The sequence below is a fragment of the Pelophylax lessonae genome (assembly GCF_965119305.1).
Source record: "Pelophylax lessonae genome assembly, chromosome: 4".
Classification (NCBI taxonomy): Eukaryota; Metazoa; Chordata; class Amphibia; order Anura; family Ranidae; genus Pelophylax; species Pelophylax lessonae.
The window spans coordinates 274,496,308-274,519,910 of record NC_138771.1 but is presented as its reverse complement, the minus strand read 5'-3'; the positions used below and the strand labels follow the sequence as shown (position 1 = coordinate 274,519,910).

Sequence of the window (23,603 nt, the reverse complement as noted above, 5' to 3'; positions counted from 1 at the left end):
AATATGAAAGAATTCATGGCACAATACAGAGCTATAATATTACATTTAAAATTCAAACTAAGGATATCAGAAAAAAACACAACCTAATATTTCATCCAGTGCAAATATTTTATAGGCTAGACTTGTCACAGTAAAAAAAAAAAAATAATGGAAATCATATTAAAAACAATGTCATACTGTATAACTGACATCATTACAATTTAAATTGTTATAATAAAGTATATTTAATTTTCAAAGAACATGACAGATGAATGTCTACAGCAGCTTATTGGAGCTTAACATATCGAAGATAATTCTGATTTGAGCCTGGGCAGCACAAAGATCACTATTCTTCCCCAAATGCAGGATGCACCCCAGAATCCAATCTGCAACCATTGATAAGACGTTTTCTCTGTTAACCCACTGCTGTCCTGGTGATGGCAGGTTTTGATCACAGAATGTTAAGCTACAGAGCAGACAAAGGGTAAAAAGCAATCAAAAAAGGATCACATTTTAGGGAGACAGCAGAATAGATATTTATCCTTTAATATAAATTTCCTTCAATTCTAAAAAGCCATTTGATTACTGTGATCACAGTGTGTGTATTCCATGTTTGCCACATTATAACCATGTAAACAGTAATCCTTTTACTGTGTCAACGTTAACAGAAATTTCACATGATATAAAAAAATTAAAAAACATTTTACAACATTTCAATAAACTTTACAAAAGCAGTCCTATTGGCAATTAAAACAAAAAACACATTTAGGGTGGAGCTGTCCAAACGCTAACCCGAGCTATTATTTTCTTCCTCTTCTGTTCTCCCGTGCTGAAGTCCTGACTCTCTAGTCTCTATCTTACTGCGCTCCGCAGGTGGTGCAAGTTCTTCTAATTGCCTCATCTGTGCAATTTCCAAATCCTCAAGTCTATTTCGAAGCATAGAAAGCTCTTTTTGATGCTGCTCCTCCTGAAAGGAAAACAATACTATGTTACAGTAATAACTTAAGTTACCTATTAACATTAAGGCTCGGTTCACACTATTGCGATGCGGGAAGGCTGCGAATTCGCAGCCTGTTCCCGCATCGCACACGCACCCCCGGCAGTTCACACTGCCATATGCGATCCGCTGGGGGTGTCAATGTAATCTTAACGACACCCCCAGTTTGATCGCATATCGCAGTGCGATCGTGCAGTTCGCACAGGATCGGATCGCACAAGTGTGAACCGCTGTGCGATCCGATCCTGATGCGGCAGCAAAAATGCCTCCTGTGCGTCTTTGCTGCGGGTGCGGTGCGAATTTAGCCATACAAACTGTATGGCTAAACTCGCACCGCACAGCTGATCGCATGTCATGTCGGAGCAGTGCGCTCCGACATGACATGCGAACCCGGCACACGCAGAAGTGTGAACCGGCTCTAAGCATTAACTGTTGCGGATATACGGTACTTGTAAGAGATTTGGGCATAAATATAAACATAACACAGATTAGGTCTCTGAGCGCCCCATACTTCCCTGTAGTCACCATTATTCCCACAGAATTAAACTCACAGTTCGAACCATAATTAAACAAAAAATGATTTGTCATTCATAGAATAAAATAACTTAAGCTTTAAAGTGTCACTAAACCCACATCACATAAAAAAATGATCAATAAATGGTCTATTACATGCTGTTCATACTCACTCAGTCACTATGAGATTAGTTTTCTGTAATCTGCAAAAAAACCTGGTTGATCCTGCTGCTTTCTATGTCCCCCTTCTGTTCATGTCCCTAATTCAGCTAGGGATTTTGCAGGTGCGCTCTACATATACTCAGTTTTCAGTGAGTTTCTATGCTGAGTATTTCCTCCCTAATTCATCGGAACAGCCCACGTGACTATAGAGTAAGACATGTGGGTGCATACACAGTGGTAAATGAAGTAATAGAGAGATGAGCTCATCAGTGTGTTGCTTCTCCTTTCACTGTCCAGTTGCAGGATTGGGGTGGCATATAGTGTGTATATTCTATATTCAAGGGCTCCCTAGGCCAACAGAAAACTAGATGAAGATTAAACGACATACTTACAATTACCCCAGGGTACCTGCCTTCCTGTTCGGTGGTTAGTCTGAATCCTGACAAACACTTACTATAGAGTATATTTTTAACATATTTTCCAGTTTTGCAATCATTGTTTGAGCATAAAGGCATCCATTTTTAGCTAAGCTGTGTATATATTTACCAAAACCCTAACAGATTTGCGCCGCTCCAAGCCTGCAGTGTCAGTCTCCCATGTTTATACTCTGTATTCATGTCCTTGCAGAAATAGAGTACATCTTACTCCAAAATGTAATAAAGCATGCAGATACCGCCGCGCACTGTATTTAACTCCAATGTAAGGTAAAAGCAAAACTGCCTTCAGCTCAGACCCCAGCCCATTGGTCACGCCCCCTCAGACATGTTTCACCAATATTGGGCTTAATCGACGATTAAGCCCAATATTGGTAAAACATGTCAAAGGGGTGTGACCGATGGGCTGGCATCTGCGCTAAAGAGTTTTTCATTCACCTTACATCGGAGTTGAATACAGTGTGCGGTGGTATCTGCATGCTGTGTACATATTTGATTATACATCCTTCACATGTTTGAATGTGCATTAAGATACTGCTGAAATAATTCCATTAAAAAGGTTTCCTATTGTGAAGTCCATGATGGTGAGAACATTGTTTACCTGAACACTATGCACAGAAAACTCAGCACCTGGAACTAATGTGGAAGACAGGTAACTAGCTGGATTCAGAAAGCCTGATGTGCCAATGTTTGGTCCAAGTATTACAGTGCGAAATTCATTGTGTCTCCGCTGGATGTCCTTTAACCTTTTCTGAAGACGTACATACTCTTCTTGGGGAATGTTTTGTCTAAAGCATGAGTAAAAAATGCAGTTATAGACCAATCTGTTTACATTTGGCAAAAAAAAAAAACATGCAAACATTTTCAGTCTCCACTTCAGATTTTGGTTGCTAGACAAGGTGACTTTAAGCCTTACATAACTGTAACTGGACCACTGCTAGCCTTTTAGCATCATGGGGTACTTCATAGACTGTGAGGGTATTAGGCATTGACCGTTTGAGCGAAAAAAAACAGTGATAAAGCAGACCTCCATACTGCAGGGGGTGATATCACCATTCTTTCAAACAGAGCCCAAGGAAAATGGAGTACCTGAAAGCACAGTGCAGTAGCATCTTCTTATGAGACTTGGGCTACTCAGATCCAGGCACGGCAAGCTGAAGGGGCGGGTAAGGCAAATATATTATTTAACATTTTCTGCCACACAGTATGAAAAGTGACAGTTCATTGCAGCAAATTTAGATTCTGAATAGGCGGACCTTGCTTTATTTGCATAAACACGGAGGGCCCATTTACACCTTGTGCATTGCATTAACACACGTTTTAGCACACATTAATATGTGTTTTGTCAGGGAAACTCATTCAGATAAATCATTAATCTACTTTGTGTTAACATGTGTTACCACAACACAACAGTGTTAATGAGCCCTGACTTCAAACACAAAAGCAACAATACTAAGTGTGACAAAGGTTGTGTCAACTCACATTAGACTATAACGAATAAGTTGCAATGATGACGTTCTCAGCCGTGCCCTGTATAGAGAATTTCCAGTTTGCAGGGCCACAATCTAAATGCCAGTAGACTGACAGTGAATGATTGGGATTAGTCAACTATGCAGTTTAACGTGTTATACTCTATACACCTGCTATGAACTACCACCAGGAGTTTTATCAGAAATACCAACCGTGCACGATATCTGAAATACACATCTGTAATACACAATGTCACAGCAGACAGGTGAATTCCAGAGATTTAAAGCGGAGTTCCACCCTGGGAAAGCTTTTTTTAATAAAAATACCCCCGGGACAGTTCAGGGCTAGTATATTCCACAATGGCTAGCCTCTGATCTGCCCCGGGTTGCACTTACCTTTTAGAAGAAATACTTACCTTGAAAAAGTATTGTCCAGCGCTGCCATCTCAGGTGTGGGCAGCTTGAAGCCAGCGCGATCCTCTTCTGTGTCCTCTTCCGTCTTCTTCGGTCCCACGATGCACTGCGCCGGCCCCACCGTCATTTCCGGTGCCGCAGCGTCATCCCTGCACAGCTTCTGGGCATGCCCAGAAGCTGTTTAGCAAGGTATGACGGCACCTGAACCGGAACTGACGTCGGGGCCCGTGCAGGCGCATTGATTCCTGGGAGCGATGACGTTCAGCTCCCAGGAATCATTGCAAGCCAGGAAGTGACGAATCGCCGTGGCCGCCGAGGGGAGGAAGAGGAAGTAAGGTAAGTATATTTTCTTCTAAACCAGGTAAGTAAAAAAAAAAAAAAAATTGCGATTATCCATTTGTTTTTCAGGTAAGTTTAATTTTAGGGTGGAACTCCGCTTTAAGATATAGTAAATAAACAGACACTCAAACAGACAGGTATTTTTTTCAGTCCAGTCATAGTGCATTAGAGATAATTTTTACAATTTTAAAATATAATAAGAGAAAAGGAACATGGGCAAACAAAATATTTACAGGAAAAAAAAGGTATTACAAATAGAAAATTTGGATGGAAAAAATGGATCAAGAATAAAATTACTTAACAAAGTCCTGGGTTCTGTGAACTCCGGCAAAGCTCAGTCAATAGGCAAAAGATACACTATATTGTCAAAAGTATTGGGACAGCTGCCTGCACATGAATTTTGCAGCTATAACAGCTTTAACTCTTCTGGGAAGGCTGTCCACAAGGTTTAGGAGTGTATCTATGGGAATGTTTGACCATTCTTCTAGTTAAAAATAAGATTATCAGCTTAGAGTTAGAGGTGGTCTGGCACTAGAATTGTTGCTCTTGCTCCGACGATCGCGATGATACCCCACGTGTTGTGCGATCACCATTTACATATGCGTACAGGACTTGCGTATGCATTTGCCCAGAAGCATATGGGGGGGGGGCTTTACATTTCTCATTATTTATCCAAAACATTTTTTTACACTGTTTCTTAAAAAATTGTATTAACTTTATTGCTATCACAAGGGAGTTGCTTTCAGGGAGATCAGCACAGTTGTCTCAAGAAGTGCAGAGGAGTTGCTGACATCTGGGCTCAACCACCAGACAGCTATAACAAGTTGGGTGGCTAGAAAATATTTATAGAAATCTGAAAATGCCAGGCCACCCTGCGGAGGTAGGACGCATTAGTGTGGACCACCTGTATCTGGAGGTCTGGGGGCCCCAAACAAAAGAAGAGAACAATTGATTAAGGACAAAGAAGGATTTGGGGATCCATTGTGGGGAGTGTCGAAAAAAGATAAGTACATTTCATTTTAATTAGGTTAATGCGTCTTAGGAGGGATAGGGGTAGGGACTCCCAGGCCTCCTGAAGTACAGGGCCAAAAAATCTGAGGCTTGCCTAGATATTTCAGCCCCTAGGTATCTAAAACTTTCAACCCACTGTAATGGGAGGTCTGGAAGTGCTGAGGTGTGAGCTGCGGGGTCTATGGGAAATAATAATGATTTGGTCAAATTTACCCGAAGACCTGTGACCAAGGAGAATGAATTTAGGACCTGGATGGCCCCCTCTAAAGATGGGTACAGGGCCTGTGGGTGGCTGGCTGGCTCGCTGGTACAGTGCCTGTGGCTGGCTGGCTGGCTGGTACAGGGCCTGTGGATGTGGGTGGCTGGCTGGATGGCACTGGGCTGATGTGGGTGGGTGTATGGCTGTGATACACTCCCGCGAGACTAGACCCAACTCCAGACGAGGCTGTCCAAGGCGAGGGAGGCGGCCTAAGAAGGCAGAATGACGTCACAAAAATATCGGCAATATCGGCCAGTTCCGGGGCCGATATCGATATATCGGGGAAAGTGCATATTGGCCACCAATATATTGGCCTTGCCGATAATCGGTCTATCCCTTATTAAAGGTAACCATCCTCACCTGTGATCGGTTTGCTTGCAATTAGTGTGTGTGTATAAAAAGGTCAATGAGTTTCTGGACTCCTGACAGACCCTTGCATCTTTCATCCAGTGCTGCACTGACGTTTCTGGATTCTGAGTCATGGGGAAAGAATTGTCAAAGGATCTGTGAGAAAAGGTAGTTGAACTGTATAAAACAGGAAAGGGATATAAAAAGATATCCAAGGAACTGAAAATGCCAATCAGCAGTGTTCAAACGCCAATTAAAGAAGTGGAAAATTAGGGGTTCTGTTGAAACCAAACCACAGTCAGGTAGACCAACTAAAATTTCAGCTACAACTGCCAGGAAAATTGTTCGGGATGCAAAGAAAAACCAACAAATAACTTCAAGTGAAATACAGGACTCTCTGAAAACATGTGGTGTGGCTGTTTCAAGATGCACAATAAGGAGACACTTGAAGAAAGATGGGCTGCATGGTCGAGTCAACAGAAGAAAGCAATTACTACGCAAATGCCACAAAGTACCCCACTTAAAATATGCCAAACAGCACAGAGATAAGCCTCAAACCTTCTGGCACAAAGTTATTTGAAGTGATGAGACCAAAATTGAGCTTTTTGGACACAACCATAAACTCTACATTTGGAGAGGAGTCAACAAGGCCTATGTTGAAAGGTACACCATTGCTACTGTGAAACACAGAGGTGGATCGTTGATGTTTTAGGGATGTGTGAGCTACAAAGGCACAGGAAATTTGATCAAAATACTGGAGGAAAATTTGCATTCATCAGCACGGAAGCTGCGCATGGGGCGTACTTGAAACATTCCAACATGACAATGATCCTAAACACAAGGCTAAGTCGACCTGTCGATGGCTACAGCAATATAAAGTGAAGGTTCTGGAGTGGCCATTTCAGTCTCCTGACCTCAATATCATTGAGCCACTCTGGGGAGATCTCAAACGTGTGGTTCATGCAAGACAGCCCAAGAATTTACAGGAACTGGAGGCTTTTTGCCAGGAAGAATGGGCAGCTTTACCATCTAAGATAAAGAGCCTCATCCACAAAAGGCTTCAAGCTGTCATTGATGTTAAAGGGGGCAATACAGGGTATTAAGAACTGGGGTATGTAAACTTTTGATCAGGGTCAATGGGTAGTTTCTGTTGTCATTATGATTTAAAAAGAGTAAACACAGTTGATTGATAATAAATGGCTTCAGCCAAACACTAACCGTGAGTGAAAGAAAAGTTTTTGTGTTATTCATATTCTCTGAAAAATGGGCAAGAAATCATAAATTCTGCCAGGGTATGTAAACTTATGAGCACAACTGTAAAGACCCAGTAGGGCATCTCAGAAGCAACAAATGCCAAGGGAGCCAACACCAAAGGAGATCATAAGTGAACATAAAAAAAAAAAAAAATTCCGAACACAAACAAAAAATAAAGTAACTAAATAAACTGGAAACATTATCCCAAAGGGCACCAAAGTGCCTACCTTGCCCCTGTCTGAAACAGACCACGGGAAATTAGGAAGGCTCAGAGAGGGCCTGTGCCCAAAAAACAATAACCGTAGTAGGGAATAGTTCAATACTATGTCCAATAACCTGCAGTGATCCTCTGTTCAGTCAAAGCATAGTATGGACTGAGGATCTGACCTGCAATGAGGAGGGGGCTGCTAGGTAGAGCAGCAACGTCTCTTCAATGCTTGGGGTGGGGGGAAACTGGGAAAAAGTAAACCAACAATTCAACCAGAATGACGTAGATGCTCTCTGGGGTAATACTGGAGCTCCGTAGTCATGAGAAATAAAACTGGGAAGTCAAATCACAAACGAAGAACGTTCAATCAGAAAAAAAAAAAAAAAGGAGCATTGGGGACCACCAGGGAAGATAGGGAATAGAATATGGTGGAATGCAGGATTCTCCAGCACAATGAATCAACTTGGCATAGTGGCATGTAATACTTAGCTGACAGCTGAAGTGGGGCAAAAGTACCACAGCATCATGGAGGGAAAAGAGGCCTCAGCGAGTGTCTAACCATGCAGAAGCAGCATCAGGAGTGTCGAAGAATCGGGTTTGGACGCCATTGATGACGCTCAATCTGCTGGGATATAGGAGGCCAAAACTGAACCCTTTCTCCCGGAGCCTCCACTGCACCCCTGTAAAGGACTTGCGACTTTGTTGTACCTCTTTGGAACAATCAGGAAAAAAAGAATAGCTTGGCATTTTCATATTTTATCTCAGGTAAGACACACAGGGCAGCCGCCAGGATACGATCGCGGTCTCTATAATTAAGTAGGCGCAGCAGAAAGGGCGAGCCGGGGCCCCGAGTTTGGGAGGATTTGGTGGGACCCTGTGGGCCCTCTTCACCACAAAAGGTGAGCAGCATGTTATCTAGGCCAAAGAGAGTTATAAGGAGCTGTTCCGTAAACTCCGTGGGTCTAGGGCCCTCGACCCTTTTGGGCAGACCGAGTATTTGGATGTTGTTCCTATGTAGGTGATCCTTGGTGTCAATTGCTCACTCCCGGAGTGCCTTTACTTGTAGTTGTAGGGTCTTTAAATCTCTGGAGTCCGACCGGACTGTGTCCTCCGCCATTGATACCCTGTCCTCCTGTCCTCACTTCTTAGACCCAGGACCTAAACTTGTCCAGGTCCTGACGAATAAAGCCAATGTCTATTGCCAAAAAGTCTATCTTGGCTGTCAATGTCTTTTTACAGGGTGTGATTGCAGCCAGGTCTCCGCACTGGAGGGGGAGTCAGCTGAAGCAGAATCCACAGCGGTCTGGGTGCTGGCAGGGGGGCCTCGTGGACAAGATGGCCACTGAGGGAGAAGTGCGGAGAGCACTGGGGCCTGGCTGTGCGGATTGGGTCTTGGGAGGACCCATCTAATCCTTGCCGAGTGGTGGATTAGAGGCTTAGGCTGCCAAGGGAGCGGGTGGTAGTCACTAGAGAGCGGGATGAGGGCTGGAAAGAAGCTGAAAGCTGGGTGCAGGAATGGAACTCCAGCGATGTGCGTCCGCATCGTTTCACATGCTAGCCACGCCCCCCAACAACATACCTTTTGACAGCATGGGCCATGACAGGTCCTCCTTATGGAGAGATCTGGGGTCTTTTAGAACCCAGATCTCTCCTCTGGCCTTCAAATGCAGCCGATCAGACACAGATCAGCATGATCAGCTGCTTTCCTGGCCGCTAATAGCCAGGTAAACAGAGAGGCGGAACAAGAAGTGATAAAATACTCATCACTTCCAGTTTCCAGGGCCACAGAGAGGGAGAGAGAGTTCCTCTCTCTCTGTGCCGATGCTCCTGGATTTGCGAACAGAAGGCAGAGCTTGGGAAAGGCGGCTGTGGGGGAACCCCTTCCACTGCCCCCAGAAGTGTTTGTGTGGCTGTTCAGCCATTTGAATCACTTCTGCCTTACTGGGAAACGCCGGCTAAACATTCTAATACCGGGATAATGCCTGTAACTGCAAGCATCGTCTTGGTAAAATCACTGCAAGCCGAAGACGTCATATGATGGCCTGTAGTCAGCAAGTGGTTTATTAACCTCATCAGATGTGCTCAAAAATGGCAGTTGAGATGCAATCCTGGGGTTATAACCATGTTCCTAGAGGGGCTTGCTTAAACAAGGCTGCCCTTGCCTTTTCACACAGTTTATGGGTGCCCAGTCCTCATTATCATCACACTAATCATTACACACTAGCCAGACCGGACACTCACCTATTTAATACTGATTTTTCCGTCTCCAATTCTTCTTTTTTTGCTTCCAAAATTTCTATCCTTTCTTGTAATCTTTTACACTTGTTGTCATTTATGTTTTTTCTCTGTTAAAAGAAGATACAACAAATAACCAAAAAACCATGAATAAACAAAAGAGAAAGTACTTTTCAAATACATCCCCATGTCAAGAATTTCACATCAAAACCCATATAAATTAGTGAAGAAAACAAAATAAAATCTCAGTTTGTTAAAACTTAAATTAGGGTTTGAGAACATGGATATAAAAGTCAGATTGCAAGTATGAGCCTGGGGGATCACCTCATGTTAAACTTATGACAGTGCAGTTAAGAGATTCTAAGCTTTGTAAAAATGTAACTATGCTATTCTCAGAGCAGCCCCACTCTGGATAGTCACAACCATGGGCAAGATATTGGTTAAACTCCTCAACCCCCCCAGTACAGTCACCTAAAAATATTGAAAGCAGGTTTCTAAAGTGTTGATAAAGAAGTATGAACAACAAGTTAAACCAATCAGTGGACTACTAACACTACCCAAGAAGCATGCAACTATGAGAAGTTTCTTAGTAGGGAGAAGCATTAAGGAGCCTACGGTGGGTGTATTTGGGAATTTCTCTCCTGTATCACAAGCAAGGGTTCTTAGACTGTCACAGTTTGCGGTCATCAGAACTGACCTGTGATGCAGTCTGCAGCTGTACTTGTTGCCAGGGCTGCTGTTAGAAATCGCGGGGCCCCATACAGACTACCTGGCAGGGCCCCCCCCCCCAAGAAAATATAAAAGATATATTTAGCTAAAATTACAACAAAATCACTATTAGCAGACACAAATGTATTATTAAGCTATCACAAAAAGTCACCATATTCGCAAATAGCTTGTGACATTATTTGTATATTATTTTTGACTTCTTATTCATAACATTTTACACGAAATAAGGTAATATATAATATTTGAGTTTTTGCACTCACTGGTCATACTTCACTGGATAGTGATATAATATATATCAGGTTTATATACACATAGAAGATAGCCATACCCATATATCATTCACAATTACAACGGCCACACAAACAATTCCACATGCCCACATCATTACCAGCGCCCATTTTCATTGTTCTAATAACAAATATAACATAACTCGCATAATTCCTGCTGAATCTAAAAAAAAAACTATGTTAAATAAAAAAGAAGATGAGATGAGAAAAATATACAGGCTGGGCAGTTGGAGCTCAGTGATCAGAGAGACAGAGAGTGAGAAACAAAGTTACGATTTACAAATAAACTCCTGAGCAGAGATAAGTGCTGGTAGGGGGGCCCACACAAGGGAGGGGGATTAGTGAGGGACAACTGTCTCTTTCTCAACAGATAAAAGCTGATAGCAGGGAGAGGGACAGATCAGATTCAGGTGCTGGAGGAAGATTTCTGTATTTGTTCTCCATCACTAATCCCCCTCTCTGTGTGGGCCCCCCTGTGTGCTAGGGCCCCCTACAAGAGGGCTGGTGGTCCCCCCCTATCAGCGGCCCTGCTTGTTGCAGCTGGGTCTCTGCAGGATCAGTATGCAATTTCTCACCTGGGTCCAAGCTCAATTCCTGTTCATCTATACCTGTGAAGGCCGGATGCTGTACATAGCTTCCTGAAAACATAAGAGCACCTGGTCTATCCCTTCTACTAGCCATGATCTGCCTGCACTGCATATGAAAGCACAAAGACCCAGCAACAATGTCAATACGTCTAAAATACACTATATTGTCAAAAGTATTGGGACGCCTGCCTTTACACACACATGAACTTTAACATCCCAGTCTTAGTCCATAGGGTTCAATATTGAGTTTGCCCACCCTTTGCAGCTATAACAGCTTCAACTCTTCTGGGAAGGCTATCCGCGAGTGGGTCTATGGGAATGTTTGACCATTCTTCCAGAAGCGTATTTGTGAAGTCAGGCACTGATGTTGGATGAGAAGGCCTGGCTCGCACTCTGTGCACTAATTCATTTAAAGATGTTCTATTGTTGAGGTCCGGACTCTGTGCATGCCAGTCAAGTTTCTCCACCCCAAACTCGCTCATCCATGTCTTTATGGACCTTGCTTTGTGCACTGGTGTGCAGTGATTTTGGAACAGGAAGGGGCCAACACCAAACTGTTCCCACAAATTTGGGAGCTTATTGTCCAAAATGTCTTGGTATGCTGACACCTTAGGAGTTCCCTTTCACTGGAAACGAAGGGGTCAAGCCCGACCCTGAAAAACAACCAGCGCACAAAGCAAGGTCCCTAAAGATATGGGTGAGATAGTTTGGGGTGGAGGAACTTGATTGGCCTGCACAGAGTCCTGACCTCAACCCGATAGAACACCTTTGCATGAATTAGAGCGGAGACTGCGAGCCAGGCCTTCTCGTCCACATCAGTGCCTGACCTCACAAATGCACTTCTGGAAGAATGGTTAAACATTCCCATAGACACTCTCCTAAACCTTGTGGACAGCCTTCCCAGAAGAGTTGAAGCTGTTATAGCTGCAAAAGTTGGGCCAACTCAATATTGAACCCTACGGACCAAGACTGGGATGCCAATAAATTTAATATGCATGTAAAGGCAGGTGTCCCAGTACTTTTGACAATATAGTGTATAATATATAATGAAAATAGAAAGGTTCCATTTAAAAAAATGTCACTAGCATGTAAATGAGGGGGTGGGGAGGAATCAGAGAAGATGAAATAAAGGAAGAGTAAACATAAGCTTTAAATAAAACTACCTTTTTCTGAGCTACAGCTGCTCTTTGCAATTTGTCTTTTAATTCCTTGTATTTTTCTTCTAGATGAGACAGGTTCTCCTGTAGTTTATGTTTGTCCTGTAGCCAGTCAATTCTATTCCCCTCAAGTTCTCTGTAGAAAATAATACAAAAAGACATTAAGTCATAGTAAGATGAACAGGCTTATCACAGCATCTTTACTTTTATGAAAATGGTAACAGTGAGACAATTTAAGTGGTTGTAAAGGCAGAAGGTTTTTATCTTAACGCATTCTATGCATTAAGATAAAAAACCTACGGTGTGCAGCAGCCCCCTTCATACTTACCTGAGGTCTATCTAGATCTAGCAATGTTACATAAAAGACTTGGCTGTCCGGAACTCCCTTCCCGATTGGCTGAGACAACAGCGTGGTGTCATTGGCTCTGGCTACTGTCAGTCAATCAAATTCAGTAAGGCTCCATGTACACTGCAACTTGTAAACGGCCGTTTAGGAGCAGTTGGGCGTTTTTTTCAGAAGCCCCTGAACCCACCTCCAAGTTATCTTATCTGTCCATGTACACATGGTCGTTTACAGTCATTTGCAGGCAGTTGAGTTCAGTGACGTTTTTTGGAAAGCACTTATTTGCGTTCGAACGTGTGTTTCTCGACGTTTCAAACGCAAAACGCGACGACCCGCGTTTAGCGCTCGAGTTTTTCCATTTTAAAGGGGAATGATTTTTTGACCTCTAGAAACGGTTCTAAACGCAAACGCCCGCTAAACACGGGTGCAAACGCGACACAACGGACGTTTTAAACGTCCTTTAAATTCCAGCATTCCAGGGACTGTTTAAAACGTCCCGTGTACATGGGGCCTTAGTCAATGAGAGAAAGGGGGTGGGCCGCAGCTCCGTGTCTGAATGGACACACAGAGCTGTGGCTCGGCCCAGGTGCCCCCATAGCAAGCTGCTTGCTGTGGGGGCACTCAACAAGATTGAGGGGCAAGGAGCACTGAAGAGGGACCCGAGAAGAGGAGGATCTAAGCTGCTCTGTGCAAAACCACTGCACAGAACAGATAAGTATAACATGTTTGTTATCTTTAACAAAAAAAAAGTATTTTGTATCACTTTAAATTTAAAAGCTGGATGAGGTCTAACAGTACACATAAAATGTATATTTACAACTAAACAGAGATCACACAAGATTTGAAAATATAAAAAAAACTATAAGTGTTACAAATAAAGTGCGCCTCACTGAAGTCCAATTTAACATGCCTAAATAATCTCAAAACAATGAAAATAGTATCGCTCTAAAGCACTCCACCCCCCAAAACCTGTCAGTCGGATCAGCATGTGAATAGACTGGTGGAAGACAGAATCAGCCTGTCAGGCTCCAGTAGACTTCAACAAAATGGTGGCCGTCTGCACACACACAGACTCCCTGTTGAATAAATGTGAATGAGATGGGTAAAAGATGGCTTCACCTCCTGTTCGCCAATGGTAGAGAACTCCTCAGACATGTTTCACCCTTTTCTAGGCCTAATCATAGAGACCATTTTGTGGATGCCTAATGAATCATACATACTATCCCAGACCAATCGAAACAAAAAAAAAAAGAGAAAAAAAGAACTTAATGTGTACGAGACAGGTAATGTTATAAACAAAAGAGCTTTCACCAACTACACTTTGGGTTTTGGCTTTTGTGTGAACACCACCATCTATGGACTATCCTAACTATTTACATTAAAATGGTGTGTGCTATGGTGAGTGGACAATCTGATGTGCAGGGGTATGGGTGAGAGGTAGACAAGAGTCACATTGACTACATTTTAATATTTAGTTACATAAGAGTATACAACAGTTAAAGTCTATGTTTACCTTTTTTTTTTTTCCTCTAAAATCCGGCTCCCCTATGTAGCAATTTGGTGACTTTCAGAATGAGGTCTTACCTTAGCCCTTGCTGTGTTCCACAGAAAGCTTCAGAGACTTCCTGGTATGTAGATTTGGGACATGAGAGCCAGTAAGACACAGAACGCAATTTACCAGCTGACCTCATTAGCACACAAGATTTGCCTGGCATCTCTCCATTTTTTCTGATGCATTTTTTTCTGGCTTGTCAATGTAAGCTACCACAGCTGTTTGCACAACATCTCCAGTGTCCCTCCAGATGGGCCTGGGCCGCATGCTAAACTTTCTGGGGCTACATTGGCCCACGGGTTGGACAGCCCTGATGTAGTGCAAGGGGCTGCTTGATTGGATACAGAGTGAATAGGTGGTGGGTCCTCCTATTCCACAGTTTTTGGAAAACGAAAGGAAATTGTAACAGAAATTGTACAATCAGATTGTATAGCGTATAGCCACATTTATACACCTAAAATGAGCTAAGCGCGCTTTCAGTGCCATTAATTGTTAATGACACCCCAAACGCGGAAGCAAACACACATTTTGCCACCTAAAAAAAACAAATAAAAAAGGAAGCAACAGGCACAGTAAAAAAGTGCAACCCGCCAAAATGTCCCATTAACTATTTTGCCATGTGTAGTGCAGCGCACTGAAATCAACTGGCTGCCCTATGTGTGCAAAAAACCTGCACTCCCACTACGCTAAGCATGAATGGGGCCTGAAGGTGAAGTTGCTTTGTTTACAAAACAACAATGAGGCTCCATTTAACAGCCCATTCAGACTGGCGCGACAGGATTTTGCGGGGCGACCTGTGAATTACATATAGTTTGTATGGACTCACCTTTATCTTAAGCTTTTGCTGAGATTGAGATCACTGTGTCAAGCGCTGTATACCCCGTTTTTATTTTCTTATAGCTGAGGTTTTATAACTGTTTTATACTAGCAGCTGATACTTTATCTTTGTAACCTTATCTATCAAGCGCAGTGTAATTTGTTTTTATTTTTAGTTCAGAAATGGACGGATGTAAATAGAGCTTCATTGTTCTTGTGTAAACACACCAATTTCTTTTGAATTTAACTTTTTTTTATTTTTATTATTGCTGGAAGTTACAATCACTGTATTACATAAAGAAAGGAAAAAAAAAATAAATAAATGAATAAAAAATAAACAACAACTAAAAAACAAAATATACACTCCAGCAGCACAGAAACAGTCACCAAAACCTTCCTATTTATCCTCAATGATAAATCAAAACAAGATGAGCCATATCTGCAATTAACCTACTCCCCCCCCCCCCCCAACCTGTGAGAAAAAAGGAAACGAAAGACCAGAAAAAAAAAAAAAAAAAAAAAAGAGGGTGGACAACCCCCCCCCCCCCCAAGCCCCACAATTCCCACTTCAAGACCACCATGGAGAAGACCAATCTTCAGACCACACATTCAGCTAACCGTTAAGTAATGAGGCTCCTTCCACAGATGTCATAAACCCATCCCAACCTCCCCATAGTAACGTAACTTTCTCATGCTGATGTTTAGATACCCATACTAACTCCTCCATCTTCCTAATTGCTTCTACTTTACTCACCCAACTCGAAACCGTTGGGGGGGACTTCTGCTTCCATTTTAAAGGTATGCAAGCTCTAGCTGCACTGAGAAGGTGGCCAATAATACCTTTTTGAAACACTGATGCTGGCAAGTCCGTCATATTTAATAAAAAGAAAGCTGAGTCATTTGGGATCTTATGTTCTGTGAATTTCTGAATAATCCTACGGACTTCCGACCAGTAGTATGTTAATCGGGAACAAGCCCAAAAAATATGGAGCATAGTTCCCTCTGCACCGTTGCAACGCCAACAACACTCTGAAACTTCTGGGTAACATTTGTGCAGTTTAGCCGGCGTATAGTACCATCTTGACAGAATCTTAAAACTTGTTTCCTGCAATTTAGTACACCTTGAAGACTTTAATGTTAGTGCAAGCAACTTTTTGATTTGGGCTGCTGAGAATGTTCTACCCATCTCAATCTCCCACTTACGGACCCAAGGTAGAACCGGTTGAATCTGAGGAGTAATAAGTAAACCATACATAAAAGACAGAGTGCCCTTCTTCGGGCCCTGTCTAGTACAGTAGTCCTCAAAGTCCGTCAGTGGTCGGATATAAGAACTTGGTGGCAAAAGTGACCCTAAAAAATGGCGTAATTGTAAAGCCTGCCATAATACAAGAGCATAGGGACCCTGTGCCTCCATAAGCTCTGATAATGCAGGCCATCGATCCTCTATCAGAAAATGCGTTGCCTGGAAAATACCAGTTCTACGCAAATTCAGAAAGTAGTTAGATGTTAATCCTGGCGCAAATTTAGGGTTACCTAAAATTGGGTAGAGTGGAGAATCTTTTGAAAATAACCTCTGTTTTAATCGAGTTGCCTCACACACTCTCAATGTTACACCTATCAGAGGATGTGCCTTTAATGCCAATGGGCATTCCCCAAACATCCAAGGGGACCCACTCAAAACCACGGCAGTCTGTGCTTGTTCTATCTGAACTGATAATTTAGTGTTGAAATGGCAGCCCCAGTCTACCACTCTACCTAGATGAACGGCTTGATAGTACTTCCTAATATCTGGTAGAGCGATCCCTCCCATTTTCTTCGGCAGACTAAACCACTGTTTTGCTATCCGTGGTTTCCCATGAGGCCAGATAAACTTTAAGAATAAAGTATTTATCTGTTTAAAAAGCTTCAATGGAATCTGGCACGGTAGAGTTTGGAATAAATACAAGAACTTTGGAAGAATGCACATTTTAATCAAATTACACCTCCCGAACCACGAATGTAGTCCCCTCTGCCATTTCTCTAACAATATCCGTGTCAAGGCAATAAGGAAAAAGGAGGAGGAACCGTTTAAAATAATCAATTGACTCAACTTAGGTGGTATACTAGTTCCTAGGTACCGTATTGCATGCTCCGGCCATTTAAATTTAAAATTCTTTTGAAGTGACTGTCTCATAGGTAAAGTCAAGTGTATTCCCATTACCGCCGACTTGGAAAGATTAATTTTAAAGTTAGAGAATTTCCCATATGTGTCAAATTCTTGAAGTAAGTTTGGTAGTGATACCATCGGATTGGTTAACGAAAACAGCAGATCGTCTGCGTACGCCGAAATTTTGTGTTGCACCCCGCTAACCGGAGTACCCCAAATATCCGAATGTCTACGTATAGTACACAAAAAAGGTTCTAAGGACAACGCAAATAAAAGGGGGGACAAAGGGCAACCCTGGCGTGTCCCATTACTAATAGGGAAAGGATCTGAAAGGAAGCCATTCACCTTGACCTGTGCAGATGGCTTAGAGTAGGTTGCCAAGATCCAATTACACATGTTGTCACCCAGGCCCACATGCTTTAGTACTGCCGCCATGAAGTTCCAGTTAACGCGATCAAACGCCTTCTCGGCATCCGTACTTAAAAAAATTCCCGGCTTGCCGGCCTTAGATACAACATGGATTAGATTGAGCACCTTGATTGTATTGTCCCTTGCCTCTCTATTAGGTATGAAGCCGACTTGATCTAGATGTATCAGTGGCTGTATGTATTGGGACAGTCGTACTGCCAATAGCTTTGTAAATATTTTTAAATCAAAATTTAAGAGGGAAATCGGTCTATAACTACTACAATCTGCTGGATCCTTATCCTCCTTATGGATCAAGGTAATATGTGCTTTCAAAGTCTCCCTAAAAAAGGCCGGTCCTTCTCTAGCGGTATTAAAAAGCTTTTCTAAATATGTGCCTAATTCTGGAAAAAAAGAAGTATAATAAAACTGAGTAAGACCATCCGGTCCAGGCGCTTTGCCTGGTTTCATTAATTTAATGGTCTGGAAAATTTCAGATTGTGTTATGGGTGCCTCAAGTTTTTTCACCGCCTCTAAGGGCAGCTGTGGCAACCCTGAGGACAAAATATATTCCCTCATCTGGACCAGATCAGGAGAAGAAGCTGATAGATTGTATAAATCGTTAAAGAACTCTCGAAAGACCTCCGTCATCTGAGTTGGCATCATCAATTTCTTACCCTGCTTATTCTTAACCTGAGTGATATATGATGAAGCCCTGAGGTCACGTACTGCATTTGCTAGTGTCTTCCCACATTTATCTCCCAGCTCATATCCTATTTTCCTTCCTCTTTGGATCATTTTTTTTGCTCTATCATGGAGTATGTCCGTAATCTGTCGACGGATAATAACCAACTCCTGTGTATTGGTAGGTGTTTGAGCGTGTTTATGACACGCTTCCACCTTTTGTAGCCGTGTTAACAGCGACTGGAGAGTAGACTCTCTCTCTCGTTTAATGCGAGCCCCATGTTTGATCAATATGCCACGTATGACGGGTTTGTGTGCTTCCCATAGTAGACCAACATTACAATCCTCCGTATCATTAAATCTGAAGTACTCCCTAAGTGCCTCTGTTACTTCTGCTAACGCCTCTGGACTCTGTAATATATTTTCGTTTAGTTTCCACACCTTTGAGGAGTTTGATGACATCCTCCCCAGGGAGTAAATAAGAATCACTGGAGCGTGATCTGACCACATAATATTGCCTATTGACGAGTCAATCACTGAATGAAGTTGTGCATGTGGAATCAGGAAATAATCCAGTCTAGAATAAACCTGGTGTGGCAGTGAGAAAAAAGTAAAGTCCCGTTCCGAAGGGTGAAAAAGCCGCCACACATCTATTAGTTGTACTCGATTAATAGCGCGTGATACTTCCTTATGCACCCTAGAAGCAGTCGTGGATGACCCAGAGGAGACATCCATCGAGGGGACCAATGAGATATTTAAGTCTCCTCCCACTATCAATTGTCCCTCAGCAAAATCTGCCAATTTATCCAATGTTTGGGATAGATACATTTCTTGCTGATAGTTTGGTGCATAAAGGGACGCCACTGTAATCAGAACTTCCCCTATCAGACCTTTTACAAAAGCAAAACGGCTTCTGGGGTCTAACATAGAGTCTCGGTACTTCCATGGTAACCTGTCCGAAATAAGAATTGACGCTCCTCTAGACTTAGAGTCCTCATTAGTAGAATGGTACACATAGGGAAAGTATCTGGACTGTAACATTGGAAATTTATTAGTTCTGAAGTGAGTCTCTTGGATCAGGGCTATATGCACTTTCATACGTCTCAAGTCATCCCATAACATGCGTCTTTTCTCTGGTTGATTAAGTCCCTTAGTGTTCAATGATAGCAACCTGATCTCCTCCATGGTGGTCCCTCAAAGTGAGAAAGAGGGAGAGAGAACAACAAAAAAAAAAAAAAAAAATTTCTATCCCTTCCCTCAAAAAAAAAAAAAAAAACACCAATCCCCCCCCCTACAGTGAAAGCACTAACGTGCACTGTGCGCTGCGACCAAACGTCCCCAACCCCTATGCGCACTGTCCTATGTGGGGGTATGGAGAAAAAAAAAAAAATGGCCGTCAGAGGTGACTCCCCCCCATCCCTCCCCAGCTATAATATATAATCCCCTATGCGCAGTCTTCCTTCCCCTATCCATTCTCCCCCTTCCCATTTCCAATATCAAGCATATTAGGATAGTACAACAAGGATAGGGGGTGAACTCCCAAATATTCCCCCTCCTTCCTGATGGTCAAAAGGCTGTTCAAACAGTCATTCCCCCTTTGCCCCCCTTGGCCCATCAAGTAATCACCCCCTAATACTGGGTACTAAAATAAAAAAATAATACATTTTTTTCTCTTTTTTCTCATCTTCCCTCCCTTCCCTTTTTACCCCTTTCTCCCCTTTTTCCCCTTTTCTTTTCTTTTTTTTTTTCCTCCTCTCCCCCGTTAACAAAGACCTACTTTATCCTATAATTAACCGTGCTGTGTTTCATTACCCTTGTACATCATTACACCCTGTATATTCTCTATATGTTAAGTGAAGTTAGGGAGGCAAAATCTCCAACTCCCCCTATCCACACTAACATAGGCTTCTTTGACACCTGTAATATAGTGTCTCCTGAACCAATAACACGCAAAGATTCCTAAAGTTAGGCCATATCCCCCCCCGCTGCTCCTATGTGTCTCTATTCATTCCCCCAGTAATATTTACTTATATAGAAGCGTAACCATTACTTAATTGTTGCTATTTAAACGCTAGTCTATTCCCTCATAGCCCAGTATAGATAAGAGAGAGAAAAAAAAAAAAAACACACAACACCGGGAGATTATGGAGTTCAATAACCCCTTACTTCCCCACTAGGTCCTCTAAGTCTTTCCCAACTTGAGTTAGCCAGGAACTAGGCAAGCATTATAAACAGTCCCGGTCCATATATATATCACGGGGGAGAGAAAAAAAAAAAAAATTTCTTATCCTCTTTTCCTCCCCCCCCCCCCCCCAAAATACAAAAATACAGATCCAAAAAAAATTAAATAAATAACTATATATATACATATATATATATATATATATATATATATACATATATATATATATATATATATACATATATATATATACACACATGCACACATATACATATACATACACATACATTCTTCTTACAGGCTCTTCATTTTATTTCTTTCAACCCCATTAGTGCCTATTAGTACCTGTTAGTCCTATATTTCTTTTATCATTTGTGCCTGCTATACTTCTTCATTCTATATTCCTACCACCCTAAATACCATACATAACCACCATAGAGTCCACTCAAAGTCCATACAGAGTTTCTATGGGGAAAGCACAGCGAGAGGGAGAGAGAGGGGAGGGGAGAAAAAAAAAAAAAAGGGGTGGTGGGGTACATTTGGGGACTGGGAGAAAAAAAAAAAAAAGAAGGAACAAAAGGGGTCCCCTTTCTTATATCATCTCCTTCCTCTTCCTTTTCCCCCTCCCTTTTCTCTTCTCCTCCTCTTCTTTTCAAAAAAAATCAGTTGACCACCTCATGAAGGGGATCGGAAACAGCCCAAAAAAAAAAAAAAAGAAAAGAAACGTCCCAGGGCAAGGAAGAACCACCAAGGGGAAAGAAAAAAAAAAAAAAAAAGACAAATTAACCCCAAAGGGTTAAAAAAAGAAAAAACCCACACCAGCGATACCGTACATATTCATCACCCTGTTTCATTGCCATCCTCTTTGGGGTCCCTCCGGGCTCTACTTTTCTTTGTGATGGCATTTCCTCCTGAAAAGCGAGGGAGGAAAATTAACCAATCGGACACCTCAAATGCGGAAACTTCTAGTAAGGAAAAAACCGCCGGTAGGTCCTCTCGAGTTCTCACAGTACATGATCGGCGTCCTCTCTGAAAAGTTACAGAAAACGGATATCCCCAGCGATATGAGGCGTCCTGTGCTCGGGCCCTTTCCAGTAGTGGTTTGAGCATTCCTCTCCTCTGCAATGTAGCCCACGATAAATCAGGGAGTATCTTCACAGTAGCTCCATTAAAGCTGATATCACCTAATTCCCATGCTTTCCGGGCTATACTTTCTCTATGCGGGTAATGATGGATCCTACATATTACATCTCGTGGTCTATTAGGGTCAGATGATCGTGGACCTAACGCTCTGTGAATTCGGTCAATCCGCACTAGTTCAGGGATATCAGCGCCTGCGATTTGGTTAAAGATAGCGGTCGCGGTTCCTATTAAATCCTCCGCCTCAGTAGCTTCTGGCAGTCCGCGTATCCGCAAATTATTGCGCCTACTACGATCCTCCACACTCTCTAGATGCAATTGTAAATCTATAGATGTATTTGCATTTGCTTTCTGGGCTGACTCCAATGCCTTCACTCGCTCCTCCAGAACTGCAGTAGCAGTCTCCCCTGCGGACACTCTACTTGAAATTGAGCGAACTTCTTTGGTAATCTCCTGAAGTTCTCTCCGATGGTTCTCTTCCATCCGCCCCATCATTGACTCTATATCCGCCCTTGTCGGGAGTGCCAGCAGCAGTGCACGAATCTCAGGGTCTGCTGATAAGAGAGTTCGTCTCTGGGAAGGGGATTTAGAACTCGTGCTGAATCCCTCCTGAGCACCCTCAAGCACTTCAGTTCCGGTCATCGCTAGCATACCCCCCGAGGAAAGATCAGGGGTGGTTGTCAATGATGCATCCGTAGTGGTTGTCAATGATGCATCCGTAGTGGTTGTCAATGATGCATCCATAGCGGAGTGTATCTCCACCGGCTCCGCAGATGGGGTTATAGACTTCAAAGGCAGTGAATTAGCTTGCTGGAAAAACCGACTGATTTCCTTTGCCGCTGCTACTGCTGCCACTGAACGTGTAATCCTTGCGGTACCTCTTCCTCTTTTTTGGTTTGCTCGTTCTCATAGTCCACTCTGTTATAGTCCAGAACTGGGGCACACTAAAGCACACTAAACCCCGGGGGTTTGTATCTTGGTACCGCAGTATTGTAGTGCCTTGTATCCCCACTTGATCACTCCGTAATGTTGTAGCGTTGTATCGCTGGGCTGGGCTGCGCTGGGCTACTCAGCTGCTGGAGAGGAGACGGATCGGAGCTCACCTGCTCACCTGCAGAGCGTCCTCACTCAGCCATTACTCCAACACACCAATTTCACTTTCAGGCCCCATTCACACTTAGCATAGTGGGAGCGCACGTCTTTTGGCGTGCTTTTCCCATGACATGCATAGGGCAGTCAGTTGATTTCAGTGGGCTGTCCTAAAGGTGGCAAAATAGCTTGTGGGACATTTTTGCATATTGCGGGTTGCACATTTTACTGTGCATTTTGCTGTGTTTTTCGCTTGTTTTCTAAGAAAATGTAGTTCAAAGTTTGGACTTAAATTATAGCATAAAGACTTACTGTTATCACTTAGAACTATAGACAGACTTTTTTTTATTCAAATATAAATAATAAAATCAACCATAACAAAAGTTAGTCTCACTTTTCTGCATCATGCTGGGCCTTTTCTGCTTGGCTTCTAGCACTGCGATTTTCCTGTTGGAGATGTTCTACCTTTTCCCTCAGTTTCTCATTAGCACGCAGCAAATTATTTTCAGACTCTGATAAAGATGCTATCTGAATTTGTAAGTCCTTCATTTCCTGTTAAAAAAAAAAGAAAAAGAAAAAAAAAAAAACAGAAAATGATCAGATACAGCAGTCATAATGCTTCTGAGCTATAAATGAAGACTACTGTAGGATACCCCAATATGCATAAATAGCGTGATTATAAATTACTGCTGGGGTAAAATTTGAAATAATCATTCAATAATTCAAATAGGTGACCGGTCTGCTAAGGCCCTGAAGTCCAACCTGTAGCCTGTGGGCAGTGTGTTTTATTTCCGGTTGGTCCTACCAGTCCTAAAAGGCCAAGCTGTCAAAAAAGTTTCAGTTTGAAGGTTCAGGACAAACCAT

The 23,603-nt window shown here is 42.6% G+C and overlaps 1 protein-coding gene across 2 annotated transcripts in view; it reads right to left on the bottom strand.

Moving 5' to 3' along the window:
• Window positions 1-734: 734 nt before the first annotated feature.
• The window catches only part of CEP83 (centrosomal protein 83), a 65,045-nt gene continuing 42,176 nt past the window's right edge, over window positions 735-23,603 (bottom strand). Inside the window, exons 11-15 of one of the 2 annotated variants that reach the window (XM_082254461.1) lie at window positions 23,134-23,291; window positions 12,389-12,518; window positions 9,629-9,732; window positions 2,687-2,873; window positions 735-946 (exon numbers count right to left, since the gene is read on the bottom strand). In XM_082254461.1, the coding sequence (XP_082110587.1) occupies window positions 767-946; window positions 2,687-2,873; window positions 9,629-9,732; window positions 12,389-12,518; window positions 23,134-23,291 (759 nt within the window). In that variant the 3' untranslated portion in view covers window positions 735-766. Of the gene's footprint in view, window positions 947-2,686; window positions 2,874-9,628; window positions 9,733-12,385; window positions 12,519-23,133; window positions 23,292-23,603 lie in introns of those variants that run through there. The other variant, XM_082254462.1, reaches the window with a different exon arrangement.